The sequence below is a fragment of the Vanessa atalanta genome, chromosome Z (genome assembly GCF_905147765.1).
Source record: "Vanessa atalanta chromosome Z, ilVanAtal1.2, whole genome shotgun sequence".
NCBI lineage: Eukaryota > Metazoa > Arthropoda > Insecta > Lepidoptera > Nymphalidae > Vanessa > Vanessa atalanta.
Genome location: NC_061902.1, coordinates 4401908 through 4421561, shown reverse-complemented (window position 1 = coordinate 4421561; position 19654 = coordinate 4401908). Strand labels below are relative to the sequence as shown.

The 19654-nt window shown below is 33.3% G+C and overlaps 1 protein-coding gene across 9 annotated transcripts in view; it reads left to right on the top strand.

Annotated features, from left to right (window-relative positions):
* LOC125075747 (neuronal PAS domain-containing protein 2-like) overlaps positions 1–19654 on the top strand; it is a 90589-nt gene that overhangs the window by 41091 nt on the left and 29844 nt on the right. For all 9 annotated transcript variants that reach the window (XM_047687455.1, XM_047687456.1, XM_047687452.1 and 6 more), the window contains exons 4-6: positions 3336–3523; positions 4069–4240; positions 10168–10399. In XM_047687455.1, coding sequence (XP_047543411.1) covers positions 3336–3523; positions 4069–4240; positions 10168–10399 — 592 coding nt within the window. The remainder of the gene's footprint in view (positions 1–3335; positions 3524–4068; positions 4241–10167; positions 10400–19654) is intronic.

The window sequence follows — 19654 nt, the reverse complement described above, 5'->3', positions numbered from 1 at the left end:
TAGTTTCATATCGATTGCACGATAATTCTATGTAACGATAATTGTTATTTTTTATGATAATAATTATTACTAAATGTAAAAACAATTGCAACGCCAAATTAAAACCTTTTTAAACAGTTCCAGTGGTGTTACATCATCCCTTTGCGTTTGAAAATAAACATACTATAAATGGCTGCGGCGCTGATGATTTTATGTTTCCGCTCCGGTTCCTTTTCATTCTAAAAAAAATTCGTTTACTTTTAAGCGAGTCCAGTGCACACGGCTAGCTTTATATGGCTCTGTCGCGTGTTCGCAGCTGCAAAAAAATCTATGCTTTAATCTCCGACGGCACTACATTTAATATCGTATAACATACATTATAAAATTAGACAAATAGTTATTGGGAACAACAATGCCACGAGACACTCAAAGATACACAGATATGTCAACCATATATTCCCACATTTGAGGCTTAAAATCACGTGAACGGAGTCGCGGGCACCAGTTAACATATCATATAATTAATTAAAAATGGAATAACTGAGTGCAATCGAGAAGTCGTCGTCGTAATACTAATGTTCTGTATGGTAAGTGTGCGCACACTGCGCAACTAATGTAGAGTTGCCTAGACTTAGATAGTTAACTTTAATAGTGACAGACAGTCGGAAGTGTAAGCCGGTAAAACATGATTATGCATATCGAACTGGCTCTTTATGTAAAGGTAACATAGTTAAGGGCATAAAGCCATCAACGCAATACTTTGAGTGCTGTGTTGATGGCTGACTTTTCCGACAGTCGTGAGCCTGGCTTATTGACTGCCACCGATTAAAAATAATATTAAATCAAATCCTGCCATCATATCTCAAACTCTGAAATATATACTTCCGTGTTTTCACTTAATTCTCTACACACCTTTAGACATACTTGGTAGTAGGTTTTTTGCAAGCCTGTCTGAGTAGATACCGCCCATCGCATACTCTACCAACAAGCAGCAATACTTAAGATTAGGTTCTGATTTCATAGATGCGTGAGCCAGAATAACTAGCCACGGATAACATCCACTTCCACGCTTTGTTGGTGGATTGACGATAAGAAATCCTTAACATTTTCTACGGTGACAATGTCTATGGACATTGATGACCACTTACCATCAGATGACCTATTTGACAGTTCGCCTATTTATCCTATTAAAAATATATATCAGTTGTGAGAGAAACCACCATTTAATGGGCTACATATTTCGTCATACTGGCATACGACTGGATTTTGCTTAAGACATACGTTTTCCACTGATCACCAGATATAACAAGCTCGTGAAAGGACAGTCATGATAGACATAACTTAACCCGTGATCGTCGGATAAAATCCACGTGATCTACTCAATCAGCTATAACAGCTTCTGGCATATAGGTATGACATACATTTGTATGACAAGTTTAAGCAATTATCTGGATTTTATTATTATATTACGGAGGAGACACATAATGCACAAAGAAGCTGTTACATACAGAATATTAATTCAGATGATGGAGTACAATCAAAGACAAAAGTTATTTTGTAATAAACACATTCGATATTCGATGATCGATTCGATAAGTAAGGTTCAAAAGTGCCCCTCAAATTATATAATTAATTAATGCTGTTATATCATTTACTAAATGAATTCATGATCGAGTGCAATGTCGAGATTCGAGTAGTGTTAAAAGCACGTCATGGACCGGATTTACAAGCGGGTAACTAGGGTGGTTGCCCGGGGCATATTGACTAAAGGGGTGTGCTAGTATGGCGGCCGACTTTTGAATGAAAATCGAACCAATTAAAACTAAACAACTTCGCTGCTAAGCTTGAGCTACCCACAATGTGATTACCGCGTAAAATATACCATAACTAATATTTGTTCTATAACACAAATTTATGCATTAAAATAATTGCGCCCGGATTGGTGGGGAAGGTAGACAAAATTAAGCCGGTCCGCCGGCAGGGCAGCTTAAGCTAGCTTTGCTTTGTCTGTAAATTCACAATATTATCCTACTTAAATGTCGAGTAACAACATTAGTCGAAACAAAATACACGAATAATATTGGAACGAATGGACAAAATACGTTGCTGTGTACAAAATAAGATTGTATTCAGACGAATGCGTTGAGATCTGTTGAGAGAGGATCTGTTATGTTTTTTCATTGCATTCATATTTTTAAGTCTCAATCGGACAACAGTCTCAACTTTACTTGTTGAACGACGCTCAAATGGAAAGGAAAATAGAATAATGCCCCTGGAACCGAACCGATCTCTACCATGGCGATCCTCTGATAAAAGAGTTATTATTTGAGATCGGACGTAACACACTAGTGTGTATAAAAATCCATATTCACCATGATTGTGTGAGAATTGAACAGTTCTTCATAATGTTTACTCTTTAATAAAAAAACAACACAAATTCCGTTATAAATTTATTATCATGAAACGTATACAATAACGAAATAAGTATTTATTACATAACATAATTAAACTTTATTAAAATTTGCAAAGGTTAATATGATGAAGTCAATGTAATGAATGCACTTGTAATTCATTTTAAATCAAACTGAGTCATGATTTTTAGATAAACTCATCAGTATTACTAAAATTGAATTTTGCTTCACCGGGAATAAGTGTGTTGTTACCCTTAGGATGCACCCCTTACCTGTTGCCTACTTGTACCATTTAAACTAAGCTCTGGAGAAAAGATTGCGTAACCCTTTGTTGTGAAGTGTTTATAAAGTTGTTGTATTTATTTCAGTAAAACATTACGAAACATTATTGATAGCTAATGTAAAAATCTTATAATTTTTAATGTTTATACTTTTATTTATTGTATCACAGAAACTTGGCTTTGCTTTTTAATTTTATCTTCATATGTGTAATCCTTAAAAAAAAATATATCGAATTATTGATAACCGATATATCGAGTAATTGTAGCAAGGCTTCGTATTTCAAAAAAGTACTATATGGTATTATATATATATATATATATATATATATATATATATATATATATATATATATATATATATATATATATATATATATGTAGGTACCTATATAACTGCTTACCATTTTTCTCATTGCGTATATTATCATCTATATATTTTATGTTACCACTGAGACTTTTCCCAATGTCCGTGGTCAAGACAATCGCAAAGAAAAATCTCCGTTTCAAAACTGTTTCCGCTACTAAATTTCATCTACTTAATTTTTATTTCGAAAAAAAAACTCGTGTTTCCATAGTTATCTAGAGCACTGTGATGATCTTCTCCTCCTAAAGATAGAAAGCCTTAGCCCAGCGGTGGAATATCTACTTTACTTTTACTTTACAGCTCGAATTACTCGGCCAAGATGTCTTCAGCATCATACACAAAGAGGATCATCAGCTCCTGGCCGAGCAACTATATCCAAGATCTTGCTCTTTGACATCGAATGGCCAGCTCTTGTTACCTCGAGAAAAAGACGCTGAAAAGACAGTCGCAGAAGCTTTGTGCAATGAGAAACGGAGTTTTATTATAAGGTAGAGTAAATAACAAAAATTTTTTTAATAATTTTTTTTCTAGGTATCAACATTGGAACATACCTTATTCTGAACTAAAAGTAAAGCTACATTCACACCTGTGATACCAAGCAAGAGCTTGGGTTAATTTACTTATTGCACTTTAATAAACTAAATATTATATGTGACGAGAAACTAAGAGCAAGCATTAAGTTGTATTAGTTTCTGTTGAATTTCTCGCTGATGAAACGATTCGTGCAAGCAGCCTTTTGACTTAGGACTGATTGTAAATAATAATCTTAGTAATTATTTTATCAAAAGTAGTATTTTTTAAAAAGACCAATTGATTAATCACTGTAAGAAAAAGTTGAAATATATCTTTTTTTTTTTCTTATACATTAAAATGTGTCCGACAATGCTATTCTCTAAGAACTCAAATAATGAAATTTCACGATCTTTTTTCGAATTTCGACTTTTCTCTTACAGACTAACACAATGAGACATTGACGGATTGTTTCTTCATGTTCATCGGAACTATATTCTAATTTCAAAATATCCTTGTCTAGATTCAAAAAATTAAGCCATCAACGTTCCGAGCCACCTCAATATGTGACTTGTCACGTCGAAGGCTCACTACGCAAATCGGACCGTGCGGGCACCAGATTCGATCAGATCGTTCAAATTGGACGGCGCGTCAGATCCAGGGGCGAGAATCCATTTTCGAGTGGTAATGACATTGTAAGTACGTTACAAATAATATACACCAAAATATTGTAATGGTTTATTTCACAGCAAAAGTAAATGATACAGTACAATACGGAACGTTTTAGGGCGCCGTGTAATTTTGCTATCAGACTGGTTTCAAATACGTTCATAACATTCTTGAACTGATGTACTTTGTTACGATCAAGCTTATAATATTACATATGTCATATATCGTATACATAACATTACATAATTGTGCACTATTTCTTTTATACAATGTAAATTAAGTTAATTGCGGTATGTATAGTCTTCATTATAATTGGTTAGGAGAGAATATACAAAGGAATTGATATAATTATGTATCCATTGTACATTCAAACCTAATGTGTACGTAAGCTATTATAGAATTAAATATTAATAAAGCAAGAAACGTATATTAGCTCAGTATTAGCCAGACGCTGAAAAAACGCTTTCTTATTAGGGTTAAATGATATAACGATAACTCTTTTTTTACCGTAAGATTTCACTAAAAACATTTAACTTGGTGGTAGGACTTTTGCACGCCCGTCTCTGTAATTATCCACCGTCTCATCTAATATTCTACCGCCAAACAGTAATACTTATTATTACTGTGTTCTGTTTTGAAGGCTGTTTGGGCCAGTGTAACTGTAGACAAGTGACGTAACATCTTTAGGTCCCACGATTGTTTTCGCATAGTTGTTAAGTACGGAAAAGTTAATATTTTTACAACGACAATGTATTCGGGGAGAGGTGATCACTTACCGTTAGGTGGCACATAGGCAAGTCCACCTACATATCATAATAAAAAAAAATATATCGATTTCTGTACTCCTAACGACATGTAAACAAAATTTTATGATGTTATCACATCTAACACTAAGACACTACCGCATTTAAAATGAAAGTAAGGATTATTATTAGCAGTAGTAAAGTATTAGTATACTTATTGTTCTTACAAATTATATACTGTTCAGGCAGGATACAAATTGAATAAAGCGCGCTGAATTTAAATCTGTCGATGCGATTTCTCGAAAATCCATCAATTACATGCATCCATCAACGTACAAATAAGCCGACCACTCAGCTTAGTCCGGTGTGTCCCTTTCTGTGTTATATAATATATTTTGCATCTCGTTCACGCATCCTGAGGCTTTGAATCGTTGAACTACATGTGAAATATGTAGTTAGCTATAGGTGACATACTGTATCAGAACGTTCTATTCATAAAATCTGTACATGCATAAAATTTGAAATCATTGTTCATAAAATTTGTTGCAGATTTATATTTGGAAAATTGTAATATCAACAAAATGTTCAAATGATCGATTCTTTTAATTGAGTAATGAGATATTTTAATTTGTTTTCCAAATATTTAACGCATCAGGATAAACTTAATGTAACTAAACATAATAACTATATATATTGTGTCACCTTAAAATTGTAAATACCGTTAGATTAAAGTCTATTTCGCTCGATTGTAAACTGTCTAAAAAGTGAACCGTAACAACGCGTTAATTTCGGTAGATTATAATCTACCGAATCTAATTAAAGTTAAATTATAAAGACTAACCTAACCTAACCGAAATACCCTAAACTAGTTATAATAACCCTAACGAAATTTTTGACGTTTTATTTTGTGTTGAGTTATAATACACCGTTCACAATATATCGGCAGTTTACAGTCTCGCGAGATAGTTTACAATCTAACGGTATTTGCAATTATACATATATATTATAAAACAAAGTCTCCCGCTGCGGGCCCGGATTACTCGACTGTCTGAATATGACCATGATAAATTCAAAAACTAGGGACGGATTTTTCATATGGCAACATTCATTAATTCCTTACACATTCAAATCAATATGCCATAAATGAACGGAATGATTCATAAATTTAAATCGTTTAATCTGATAAATATTAGTGTAAATTAGCTGAAATTTAAAGATTACGGAAGATCATTTAAGATTGAGCCGTAATGGCATGCGCCGCGTTAACACTGGCTCTCTCACCCTTTGAACTGTAACACAACTACGCTGAGTATTGCTTTATTGTGGTAGAACATATAATGAATGGGTGGTACCTACCCATACAGGCTTGCACAAAGCCCTACCACCAAATATATGTCATACGCCTTCTGTATGTAATTACACTGACTAAATTTAATAGATTTCAAACTAGAGAACTTTGATGCCGTTATAATAATATGTTTAGATTCTGAATAAAGTTAGATACAAATATTGATAATCGGATATTCGAATCAAATTGGAAGCAACTGAAACATTTATTATCAGTCAGTCGTAAGGAAACCTGCATATTTTCTGCTTAATTTGCTTCTTACCCACGAGCATTGTTATTGTGATATAAAATCAATTCTTTTAAAAGCTTCCCGTTCAGAAGTAGATCACGTTCGGCCTGCTTTACTATATTTTTTATTTATTTTTTATTCAAAAGAGATATCATTTTTCATTCGTCTGGAAAATAATACTATTACAAGGAATCGAGCTCCTTATAAATTTGTATTGTGTACTTGTGTTGTCTGGTTTACTCGTATAAATTGTGATTTTCGATAACTGAGTATATTCTGTATCGTTATTGCCTATTCGTTTTTGATGATTTGACGAAATTAAATGTAAATATTATCGAATCAAACGTACATAGACACATACATAAATAATCTGATCCACCCTTCAAATTTATTAAGAGTTTGATCAGTTTATTGTATACAGTTAATAGCTTTGTTGTATTTTGGTTTTGAGTGAGTTAGCCAGTGTTACTATGGACACAAGGTAAATAAAATGTTAGTTGCCAAGGTTGATGGCGTATTGGTGTTAGTTAGAAATGTTTAATATTTGTTACCCCTCCTATGTCTATAGGTGGTGACCACTTACCATCAAAAGGGGCCATTTGAGCTTCGATCCACCTATATCCAAAAAACACGTAAAGTTATAGGATGCGTCTTTATTATTTCCATTTATATTCATCAGATTGTATTGTATAGTTTAACGCAATTGGAGTAAATTTCATTTTCATTTAGGCTTAGGATATAATTCTGCTAAAAATAAGCGTTTGAATCTTAAAGCATTCACAGAAATATTGCATGTTGTAGTACAACGTGGTAGGCTATATTACGGCTGTTAATATATACTTTCGAAAGTATGTTTAAATACCTACATAATATATATGGCGAACATTGGATAAATAATTTCATTTGATTCAGAGTCATTATAGATAGATATCATGATAGATAGATAGAGCCATCAATAACACAGTTACAATAAATAGATAAAAATATAATTGAAAAGTTAAATCGTGTGAAGTGTAAATCTTAAACTTCTTTTAAATTACATATATTTTAAATTAGTAAAAAGTATAAAATATCAAAACTGTTTGGATTGGTTATATTCATACGAGCGCGGGATCCTAGCAACAGGTGAACCCCTTGTTGAGCGGCGAGCGTACTACTTCCTATTATTTTGCAATATAAAATTTGTACTGGCTATTATTTTATCGAGATATTTTACAATATATTTTTAATACACGTGAGAACTACTCGATCCTTTCCAGTACTGAAATAAATATAAAATTTATCACATACATTTTTATTTATTGTTTTATATTATTATTTAATTTAATACAAGTATCATTTTAATAAAATTATCTCTTAAAATTTCAACATAATGAGATTCATTTCAATATTTTAATTATTATTTAGAGAAAGAAGAGCCGAGATGACTTAGTGGTTAGAATGCGTGCATCTTAAACGACGATTGCGGGTTCAAACCCAGACAAGCACCACTGAATTTTTAGGTGCTTAATTTGTGTTTATAATTCATCTCGTGCTCGGCGGTGAAGGAAAACATCGTGAGGAAACCTGCAAGTGTCTAATTGCAACGAAATTCTGCCACATGTATATCCACCAACCCGCATTGGAGCGGCGTGGTGGAATATGCTCCAAACCGTTTCCTCAAAAGGAGAGCAGGCCTTAGCTCAGCAGTGGGAAATTTAAAGGCTGTTAATATTGTTGTTATAAAGAAAGATAAATAGAAATTTATCAAAACGGTTACAAAAATATATATATTTTATATTATACTTCGAATGCGATTACTGTTGCCCATAATGGCAACTATCCATTTCTCGGGCAGGCATTATAAATTTACTGGTTGACGAAATGAAATGATTGGTGCGTAGCATTAGACAGAGAAAGAAGACTGAGAGATCCGAGTTCAACCGGGATAGGCCAATGAGAGCGTTGAATATGGAAACCAGTGTACTAGGTCAGTTGGACTTTTGTCCTATACTATTAGTATCAGAAATGCATAATTCGTTCGTTATATTCAAATAAAACTTGTAACGACGTCACGTTTATTGAGATGAATATATACTATTATAATTATTATTTGACATATTTTATGTATGTTATTATTAACAGTAATATTTTTAATGATGTAGTAGGGTGAATAAGTCAGTCTAACTACATGGCACAAGGGACATGACATCTTAGTTTCCAAGGTCGGTGGCGCAGAGGCGCTGTAAGGAATGGTTTTAATTGAATACGGTTCCAATTACGGTTGGTGACCACTTACCAAAATATGTATGAGGGTAAATATGCTTGGGTCTAAAGTTTTTTCAGCAGCCTTGTAATAGTAAAACGCTACAATTCTGTGTAGTGGGGAAATTTCCAACTAGAAACTTTGATGATCGAACATTTAATATTTCCCTTGACATTAGTAATAAATTAATTTAAGTTTATTTGTAAATTAGAACTTTTATTGCCGATACGTTGAAAAGTAAAAATTTTGTCGATGCATGTTACTGAATATAATAAAAAATATTTTAATCATTCGTAGCTTAGTCTGAGTGAATGTGGTTCAAATAATGTAACTAATTAAGCAATTGCACTCAGACGATTTATTTGAAATTTTGCTGACATTTCTGGTACTGGCACTACAATATTTTATTTTAAATTTTATTTGTACTTGTAACCGAAGATCAACAAGCAATCAAATTCGAAAGCCTTGCGATAACATGTGATTGAACGCATTAGCTAAGCATCTAAATTAACGGTTTAATCCATTACATTTCATTGTTTTATTTATATTTAGATGTAAACTTTTTATTTAACTTTATTGAAATCATCGTCTGAAATCATATTTCGCATAATTTCTTCCTTACTAACATCGAGCAAATTTCTTCTCTTCCTCTCTTGGCAACAATATTCTCTAAAACTAATTGCTTTTCAATTTTTGATTGAAGGTAATTTATATTTCAAAATTTCAATTAAGTATATAGCACTAATTATACATATTTATATTTATATTTACATAATACTAATCAATTAACAAGATTCCATAGAACTCGTCCTAATGAACCCTGATGGTCTAAGTAACATGTTTGTAATTAATACTATCAAAGCCATGCCATATACGAGCTAATGATAGAAGTTTAGTCAATAGCATTGTGTCTACGCGTAGTTAGTAGACAATAAACAGTCTCAGGTTTCAAAGATACAAGACCTATTGTTCTGCTTGCATTATGTATGATAAAAGCAATTTTTAAATTAACTTTATATGTATGTGAAATCGATGTAGAGGTAAACACACTAAAAGGCGAAGTCGCAACAGGTTCAAGTCAGGTTAACTTACCTAGTAGAAAAAATGGGTTTTGAGGGATGTAATAAATAAAACAATTGTTGACGTAAATTTATGTTAAAATGGACATTATCATTAGTTTACTTTTTTTTTTAAATTGAAATTTATATCGATTTGATGACATTTGAATATGTTCTTTATTGTTATGTGTAATATGAGTAAAAATTAAACAAATAATTTGGAATATTACTATGATTAATACTCAAAAAATAGAAATACAATAATTAAATTAGGCACAATTAAGAACAGTCTCATAATAGTTGATAACAAGACAGATTATTTTATTTTAGGTGTTCGTGGGTATGGTGCGACCGGCAACTGATACTTTCATAAGCGAGAGCGGTCTAGAGTCCTTCAGGATGGAATACCGTACTCGACATTCCATTGACGGTGAAATAATTCAATGCGAGCAACGCATCGCGCTCGTTACTGGCTACATGACGCACGAGGTGAATGGTGTCAACGCAATGAACTTCATGCATCGTGACGACGTCCGCTGGGTGATCATCGCTTTACGGGAAAGTAAGTACCTGAGTATATTGAATTAGTAGCGCTGTCTCACTGACTCTTTAAATATCTCTACCGCTCACTTCGAATGCCTACACCTCGCTCGCTGTGCAAACATAAGCGAGACAAACAAAGTTAACTGCGAAACCTGACACTTGGGACAAGGTATAGATCAATTAAAGAGTCTATAACTAACTGTCGACTGCACTGCGAACGTTCTAAAGTACATGATACGCATTTAACTATGAACTTGGTTCGTCTACAATCTTTGTTTATTAGTTGATGACGTTTAAACTTTACCGGATTATAGGGTCATAGAGAGAATTAGCTTACAATGTCGTTTAGATACAAATTGATGTGTTATCGTACATAATAATTACGATTAATAAATATTATATTAAGAGTACCACTCGAATATTCCATGTAGCTGCGTACAATGAAATAATAGTATAATTAAAAACAGTTTCTGAGAAACTACGTTTTGTAGTTGGTTATTATGAATATTACCTTTCAAAACAATTCGGAACCAGTATAAAATTATTTGTTTCGAGCGAACTCTAAATAAAATGTTGCTTTTGTTGATCGCTCTGGCATATGAAACAATTGCAATGCGAATACTCAATATTTTTAATAAAGAGTCATCGAATGTTATGCGTATCGTAGATGATGAAACATTATATAAACGAATAAAGGTTAATTGTTTTGTTGCGTATCAAAGGTGAATCAGTCGAAAATTCTTTAATCAAATAAATATTAATTAGTAAAATTTGTTTCACGTCACTACCATAGTTACAATTGATATTATTATTATTAATTGCACAATGAAATTTTATTTGATATATCAGTGAACGAATGGCATTCATATTATCTGACTTGTTTACGTTCTCAATATCGCCGTGCAAATTGTTGCCCTATCACACATGTTTCCATTATCCACGTAACCACTATTGCAAATATAATAGACATCATGATTTTACTTCAAGTTCCTTCATGGTTTGAACATTCAATTATGATTATATATATTTATAAGGAAACAAATGATAAATACAAATGTTTTTGAACTTATTTGACGTTGTAAAGTCATCCCAATTTTTATAATACATACCTTTAACATATTTGAGTTAAAGTCGGTGATGTTCAAAATAGCTATAGGTTTAAGATATTGTATTCTCCACAAACTTGAATAGTAATTAGGTATTCATTTTCTATTTCAAATGTGAAACAATTATAAAATTATCAAGAAACAACTTAAAATGCTAAACTAAACACAATAAGAATTAAAAATATTACCGAAGTGAGTAAATTCACTGTACCCTCAAATTAATATCGTACGTTTAAAAAGCAGACATGTTGGTTCCAGACATCAATGTCAACAGTGACATCTTTTTTTTACTTATTCTGCACTCCCTACTGTGCGCGTCAATGTACAAACAAGGTTACGTTAGGCTTTTAAAAGGATTTCATAAATTCAATGAAACGACTCAACTCGACTCGACTCAATTCAACTCGAGTGAGTGAGTGTTTTTTCCCAGATTGGACTAACACAAAATAATTTTATTACATCCACGTATTAACGTAGCTGGATCACGGATAATGAAAATGTACGATTTCCGTACAGTAGTAGTAGTAATAGTCTATAGGTGAAAGAAAAAATATTAAAATTTAAACAAATTAAAGAGCTCAGCTATTAATAATGAAAATATATTATTTTGTTACCTATAAAATGCTTGTTTTGGAAATCATTTATTATATTTTTTATTACTGTATGGTATATCTTAAGATTATTTGTTCCTCAAATTGTTTTTGAGGAACTCAGAGCAGTCATATCTGACAAAAAAACATTACAAGTAAAATTTCGATATCCTTCAATTACTGCGAAATAGTATCGAACCCTCTCAATTACAATTCCAACTCGCACTTGACCGGTTTTTATATGTAAACATTATTTTAATCATTTGTTATATTTGCAAATGTATACGTCTCGAGCCTAACTATCTTTTCATTTGCTGATTACAAACGATAACTTGGTATTATAATATCGAGAGACACGTTTTTTTAAAATAATTTATGACGTCTCACGGCGGTAATCGTATGAGACGGTCGTGTCATTAGCTAATTACTTGCGCGAGGAAGTTAAAAACAATACCGGGCCGGCGGACGCATATTGTGCGACCCGTCCGGTCCTTATCAGTTTTACCTGCAGTGTGGACGGTTCACGCGGGAAGGAACCATTAATAAAATGAGTGAATCTGAGTCAATTCAAAAAACACCTGAGTCCAGATTCTCTTGTCCCAGTGGAATGGTGGATGAAATACACAATATGTGTGATGAGTCGGTAGACGAAGAGTTAATGTTAAATCAGGAGATATTGCAAAATTCGACTTTAAAGATTGATGAAATAAAGGATATTGAATTTGAGGGAGTGAGAAATAAGAGGGAGCGGGAAGAAGATATGGAAGATTTAAATACGAATGAGTTTGAAACAGTAAGGAGTCAAAAAGAAAAGAAGCGTCTTAAAATACAAGAAGAAGTGGATATTTACATTTTTTGCAAGGAAAAAATACATAAACAGTTTGCTTTAGCTAGGTTGTTTAAAGAAGAAGGAATTATTGGAATAAATAAAATTAAATATTTAAGTCCATATAAAATCAGAGTAACTGCAAAAGATGAGACAGTAGCGAACAAAATATTAAATTGTAAAAGATTTCATGATATGGATTGGCGCTGTCAGCGCGTTTTTGATGTTAACGTGTCTTATGGAGTAATAAAGGGGGTGGATTTGGAACTTGAGAATGAGGATATTTTCAAAAGTATAACATGTCCAGAACCAAGTATTATGGTGGCTGCTAAACGGCTGCAAAAACGTGATGTGGATGGGAAGTGGATACCCTGTGATGTTGCGAGGCTAGCATTTAAGGGTACAGTTGTGCCATCGCACGTATTTGTGGATCAACTTAAGATTTCGGTAGAACCATATATTTTCCCAGTCTCTCAATGCTCACGATGTTGGAAGTTGGGTCATACATCTCGCTTTTGCTCCTCTAAGAATATAGTTTGTCCAAAATGCACTGGCCCTCATGAAAATTGTAGTATTAAAGAATTTAAATGTGTTAATTGTTCCCAAAACCATATGTCTTTAGAAAAAATGAAATGCCCAGTATTTGCAAAAGAAAAAAGATTACGGGAATTAATGTCAGAATTTAGGTGTACTTATAGAAAAGCTTTGTCAATGTATGTTTCTCCAGAAAATGAATCCCAACAAGCAAGGAAGACTGAAACAGTGATGCCGAAAGCCACACTTTCAAGTTCTTGGCCTTTAGAAATACATGTACAAACAGTAGAAAAAGTTAAAGAAGAAGTAATCAATAACAGTGATGATATATATAAAGAGAAGAAAGAAAAGAATAACTCAAAAGATAAGAAATCTAAAAAAAATGCAAGAAGTCAAAATAACATAGACGAGTGCTGGTGGTCTTCAAACTCAGAGTCAGAACAGTATCGGGAGACTTACGTTACTGAGGAGAAGAGAAAGTGTAAGCGTAATACTAAAATGAGCAAGGATCGTGAGGTGACTTTTAGCGAATTATTAGAAAGACTGAAAGCGGTTGTTTTTAAGCGAGGTTTTAATTTTAAGGATAAAGTTGGGCATGTTATTAAATTATGTGTAGAATGGTTAGTATTGGTAGTTTTTGAAAATTTAAGTGATTGGCCATTTTTGAAGACATTATTTGAATATTTCAGTAACATATAATCATTTCATTAATTCAGTTACAAGAGTAAGAATAGCACAATGGAACGCGCAAAGTTTAAGACCTAAGTTAATAGCTTTCGAAAATCTTCTACTACAAGATAGGATCCATATTGCTGTCCTTAGTGAAACTTGGTTGGAAATAGGGAGTTTTTTAAAAATTTCTAATTATAATATTTATAGACAAGATCGTAATGACGGATATGGAGGTGTTGCTGTAGTACTGCATAAAACCATCCAAGCGCACATCGGTAACATAACAGACCTCGACTTGGGTGGAAGTAATGACGGTATTGAGATTTTACATATAAAAATATTAAATTGCGATGCGATTGAAAACATTATTTCTGTTTACTGTCCGCCATTGGCTCGTACTTGTTCACATAATTGGATAAAATTATTTTCATTGTTCACTAAGAAAACTATTATTATGGGTGATTTTAATGGGCATCATTCTAATTGGTCTAATAAAAACGATAACAGAGGGATGAAAATTTTTGATGCCCTTCTAGATAGTGCTTTCGTTTCGTTAAATGACGGAAAATCCACGCGATTAAAGTTAGTTGGCGGAATATTGCAACAATCATCACCGGATATTACCTTTGTGTCCAGAGATATTGCGCTCAAATTTAAGTGGGATGTGACGAATGAAACATTAGGCAGTGACCATAGAATAATAGTTTTATCTAGTTTTTTAACCAAAAGCAAACCTCCAATTTCTAAAAGAAACTTTAAAAAAGCGGACTGGGTATCTTATACCAAATTGTTGAATAATTTGTTTTCTAATTTTCCCGAAGAAAATAATTTACAATTTGCTTATAATATATTCGTCGATTATTTAAACATTGCGGCCGATTTACATATTCCTTATCTTAAAATAAATCAAAATCCTTGCGGTAAATTTGTCCCCAAATCTTATTGGTCTTCAGATTTATCAAAAATTGTAGCGGAACGTCGACTTGCACTAGCAAATTTTCGAAGAAATCCTACTCCAACAAATTTCGACATATTAAAAACAAAAATTGGCGAGGCACAAAATCGTATACGAAAAGCTAGTTCTAAAGATAGACAAAGTTATTGGTCCGCGGTGGATCACACAGTTACGGCGGGCGATATGTGGAATAAAATGAAATGGACTAAAGGATATAGAGAGCCAAAGAGTCAGATTCCGAAACAATTAGCATATGAATTATTATTATGTCTTACACCTGATTACGTCTCCCCGCAACCACCCGTATTTTCCTCGTCCGAATCAGTTATTAGCGTGCCTTTCACCATGTCTGAGTTAATGCAAGTTCTAAAACAAACTAAAGATACATCTCCCGGTTATGATGCGATCCCGTACTGTATGCTGAGACATTTACCTTATAACGGAAAAAAAGTGCTATTAGATCTATTTAATAGGTTTTTTGCAATCGGCTTTGTTCCAAATCAATGGAGAGATATTAATATCGTGGGTATACCCAAGCCCGGTCGAGAGGTTGGTTCTGTGTCGTCTTTGCGTCCGATATCAATGATGTCGTGCATTTGCAAGCTATTTCATAACATTATTAACAGACGTTTGGAATGGTTTTGTGAACAAAGAGAACTTTTTTCAAATTACACTACGGGTTTTAGAAAAGGACATTCCACTTATGAAAATTTGGCTTCATTAGTGACAAACATACAAATAGGTTTTTCTGATAAAAAATGTACAGTGGGATGTTTTCTAGATATAGACAATGCATATAACAATGTTGATATTTTAACGTTGCTTAAAATTATTAATGATTTAGGGATTGGATTTAAATTTTGTAGATATTTTTGGAATTTTCTTATAGACAGACGACTTAGGTTACAAGTAAATGACAGTTATTTGTGTCGTTCTACGGGCCGCGGTTTGGCGCAAGGAGATCCAATTTCGCCAATTCTTTTTAATTTAGCAACTTTACACATTTCTAGGCAAGTTGATAGTGTGTTTATATCCCAGTATGCAGACGACTTTGTTCTGTATGCTATCTGTTCAAGTATAGAGATATGTAGATATAACTTACAAATTGCGTTAAATGTTCTTACACGGTTGTTTTTGGAATTGGGTTTAGAAATATCTCCCACTAAGAGTAAAGTTTGTATTTTTAAAAGAGGATATAAGCGGGATATTATATTTCTTACTTTGGGAAATGAATGTATTCAGGTAGTGAACCACGTTAAATATTTAGGAATGTGGTTGGATAGGTCGCTGAATTGGTCTAAACATATAAATGAAACTAAAGAAAAAGCTTCAAAATTTTTGAACATCCTTAAAGTTTTAACAGGGTCTGGATGGGGTGTACATCCTTGCCATTTAAGACGTTTATATATGGCCGTTGTGAGGAGTAGACTAGAATATGCTAGTTTTCTTTACGATACCAGCAGTAAAACTCATTTAAACAAATTAGATGTTATACAAAATCAATGTATGCGAATTATCGGTGGTTTTATCAGATCTACAGCTATCAATGTGATGGAATCGGAACTAAACTTACCCCCTCTAAGTGTACGTCGAAAATATTTGGCGGGAAAATTTTTATTAAAGTGTAAATCGTTAAACAGTCAAGATATTTGTTCTTTGTTAGACAGCTTAGAAGAACGGATTAATAAAAATTTTTGGAGACATAAAAAGAAACCTCTGCTTCTTCAGTTACATGAAATTTTACGAAATAAACCTATTTTTAAAAGTAAAAAATTAGAAATGTTTTCACTTTCAACTTGGGTCAGCAATATGGATCTTGGATCAGCTGTCCAGTCAAATATTGATTATGTCACCAGAGCAAAGTGTCATTATAATCCGATTTCATTAGGTGTTTTGTGTAATCGGTTCATACAGGATCGTTATGATAATTTTTATAAAATTTTTACCGATGGTTCGAAAGACCATTCAGGTGTAGGTGCTGCCTTTTATGATGTTCAGAACGACAGTAAAGTTTGTCTTAAAATGTCACCAACCATTTCAATTATGCGAGCGGAATTGATAGCTATAGCAGAGGCTTTGTCTTATGTTGGAGATATTAAAGGTCAAAACATTGTAATTCTGTCGGATTCTAAAAGCGCTGTACAACATGTGGCTCGGTGTGCCTCGACTGTTCGATGCCTTCCGATAGCCTATTCAATCATGCAATCCATGTATGAATTAATGAATCATAATAAAAATGTAATATTGCAGTGGATACCTTCGCATACCGGCATTCCAGGAAACGAAAAGGTCGATATTTTGGCCCGAAATGCTACGATAGAAGGCGAAGATTTACATTGTGTGCCATATTTTTCAGAGTTGCTTGGCTGGTTGAAAGATTTGTGTTGGAAGCAATGGAAAGAGCATTTTGATGAAAGAGCCTTAAGCAAAGGAATATGGTACAATACCATCCAGCCTAATTTGTCACGTGGACCTTGGTTTGCCGATAGTCGTATAAGTAGGGAGAATATTATCATAGCCCATAGGCTCCGATCTGGTCATATTCCACTGAACAGCTTTGGTTTTCTTTTGAAAAAAGTCAACTCTCCATTGTGCTCAGTATGTAACCGCTTAGAAGACGTGTACCATGTGTTAGTGGAGTGTGTGCGTATCGAAGCCGAACGTAAACAATTTTTTTTGCATTATCCACAATACAATGTAAACAATGTGGGGATATTTAATAGTATCCTGGCCACACCTACCTCCAGAGAGGCTAGGCATTTATATAAATTAGTTAAGATTTATTTAGATAGAAGAGGTTGATGTAGTTTGGAACGATGGGGGTGACATGGTCATTATTGACAAAACCCTCTTATAAATAAAGATAAAAAAAAAAAAAAAAAAAAAAAAAAATAATTTATGAATCGGTATTGAATTATCAGATGTTTGATCGATTTGACCGCCAGACAGTCTTTTATAAAAGCATGACTGGACCAAAATAGTGTGATATATATATATAGTTTAGTTTTTTGATAGGGTTGTCGTTTGAGTGTTGATTAGTTTTCTTGTTCTATTTCCGTGCGATTAAATATGCAAAGAAAAAGATATACCATCAGCTGTATCCACGCTTTGGTTAAAAACACTACACAAGGAAGCGACTACCATGCGAAGTTATTCTAATAATCATCACAAGCACGCACACATGCATACAATCTTGTTTCAATATTCACATGCATACAATCTCTCTCGCAATTAATTACTAATTAATATAATATAGAATTGTCGCTATCTTACACGGCTAGCTAAATAAGAACGACTCATATAAACATGACTGCATTTAAAATTCATGTCGTGGTCGGCGCTGATGGAAAACCATAAAGAGAAAATGCATGTCAAATGAAATACCGTATGTATGTATATCGACTAACATGAACATATCTATCGGTCATAGAGAATAGAGCAGATTCATGAAATATTATCCTTTAGATTATCCGGAGGACGGACAGTTTTTACTTATTGTGATAAGAGTATTCCAGTATAAACTCGTCGTCTTGTAGGTACCGTGTCCATTTTGAAGGCTGAGTAAGCCTGTGTAACTCGTCCAGTGTAACAAGAGGTGTAGCATCTTAGTTCCCAAGGTCGGTGGCGCATGGGTGATGTAAGGAATGTTCAATATTTCTTTCATCGCTAATGTCTATGGATGGTGGTCCTTTCTTATCATCATGAGACCCATTTGCCCGCTCCAACCAATATAAATATAAGTGATTATATAAATATAATAACATAATATCACTAATTATGATGAAATACTTAATCAAGTTCATATTCAAATTAAATATAACTGCCGGTCAAGGGGAAACTAGGAGCGGGTATTCGCCCCGTTTACCCACTGCAGCGCTCGCCCCTAATAACGTTTCCCTGCTTTGAGACGAGGTCAACTTGTCAACGTATGTAGCGTTTCACAATAGGGACAATTTTCAGGAAACGCACGTCTGTTAGGACTAAATGCAAATTTCCTGTAGTGTGTGACGTAATTAACGATTTGTTGATATTTTAATCTATGTAGTATATATATGTGTATATATAAAATACAAAGTCCTGACTGACTGATTCATCATCGTCGAGCGTAAACTATTAAAGTTAGGACCTTGAAATTTGGTGAGTAGGATCGTTTTATTAAGTAGACACCTACTAGGGAATGAATTTTTGAAATGATACCCCTAAGGGTGTGACGTAGTAATTTATTATTAAAGTGACGTAGTACTTTTGATGTATTAACAAAAAGACGCGTCGTTTTGCACCGTCGGGATTTCGAATTCGCTTTTGATTTTGTATTATTTTTTGTTGCTTCACTATAATGTTTCGCGCGCTCCACCCGCCATTTGTTTTATAATCTGAGCTTATTATACGACAGATATTAATGCACTGCTATTTATTTGATGAAACGATTATATTGATTTATATAAATTGACATCCTTATGTCAATCAGTGACTATATTTATTGATGTTTATTTTCATATGTATATAGGTATAACTACAGTTTAGATGTATTAATCAAATCGCTATTAAAAATGAGCAGGGCACCAATTAGCATCCTATATTATAGACAAAA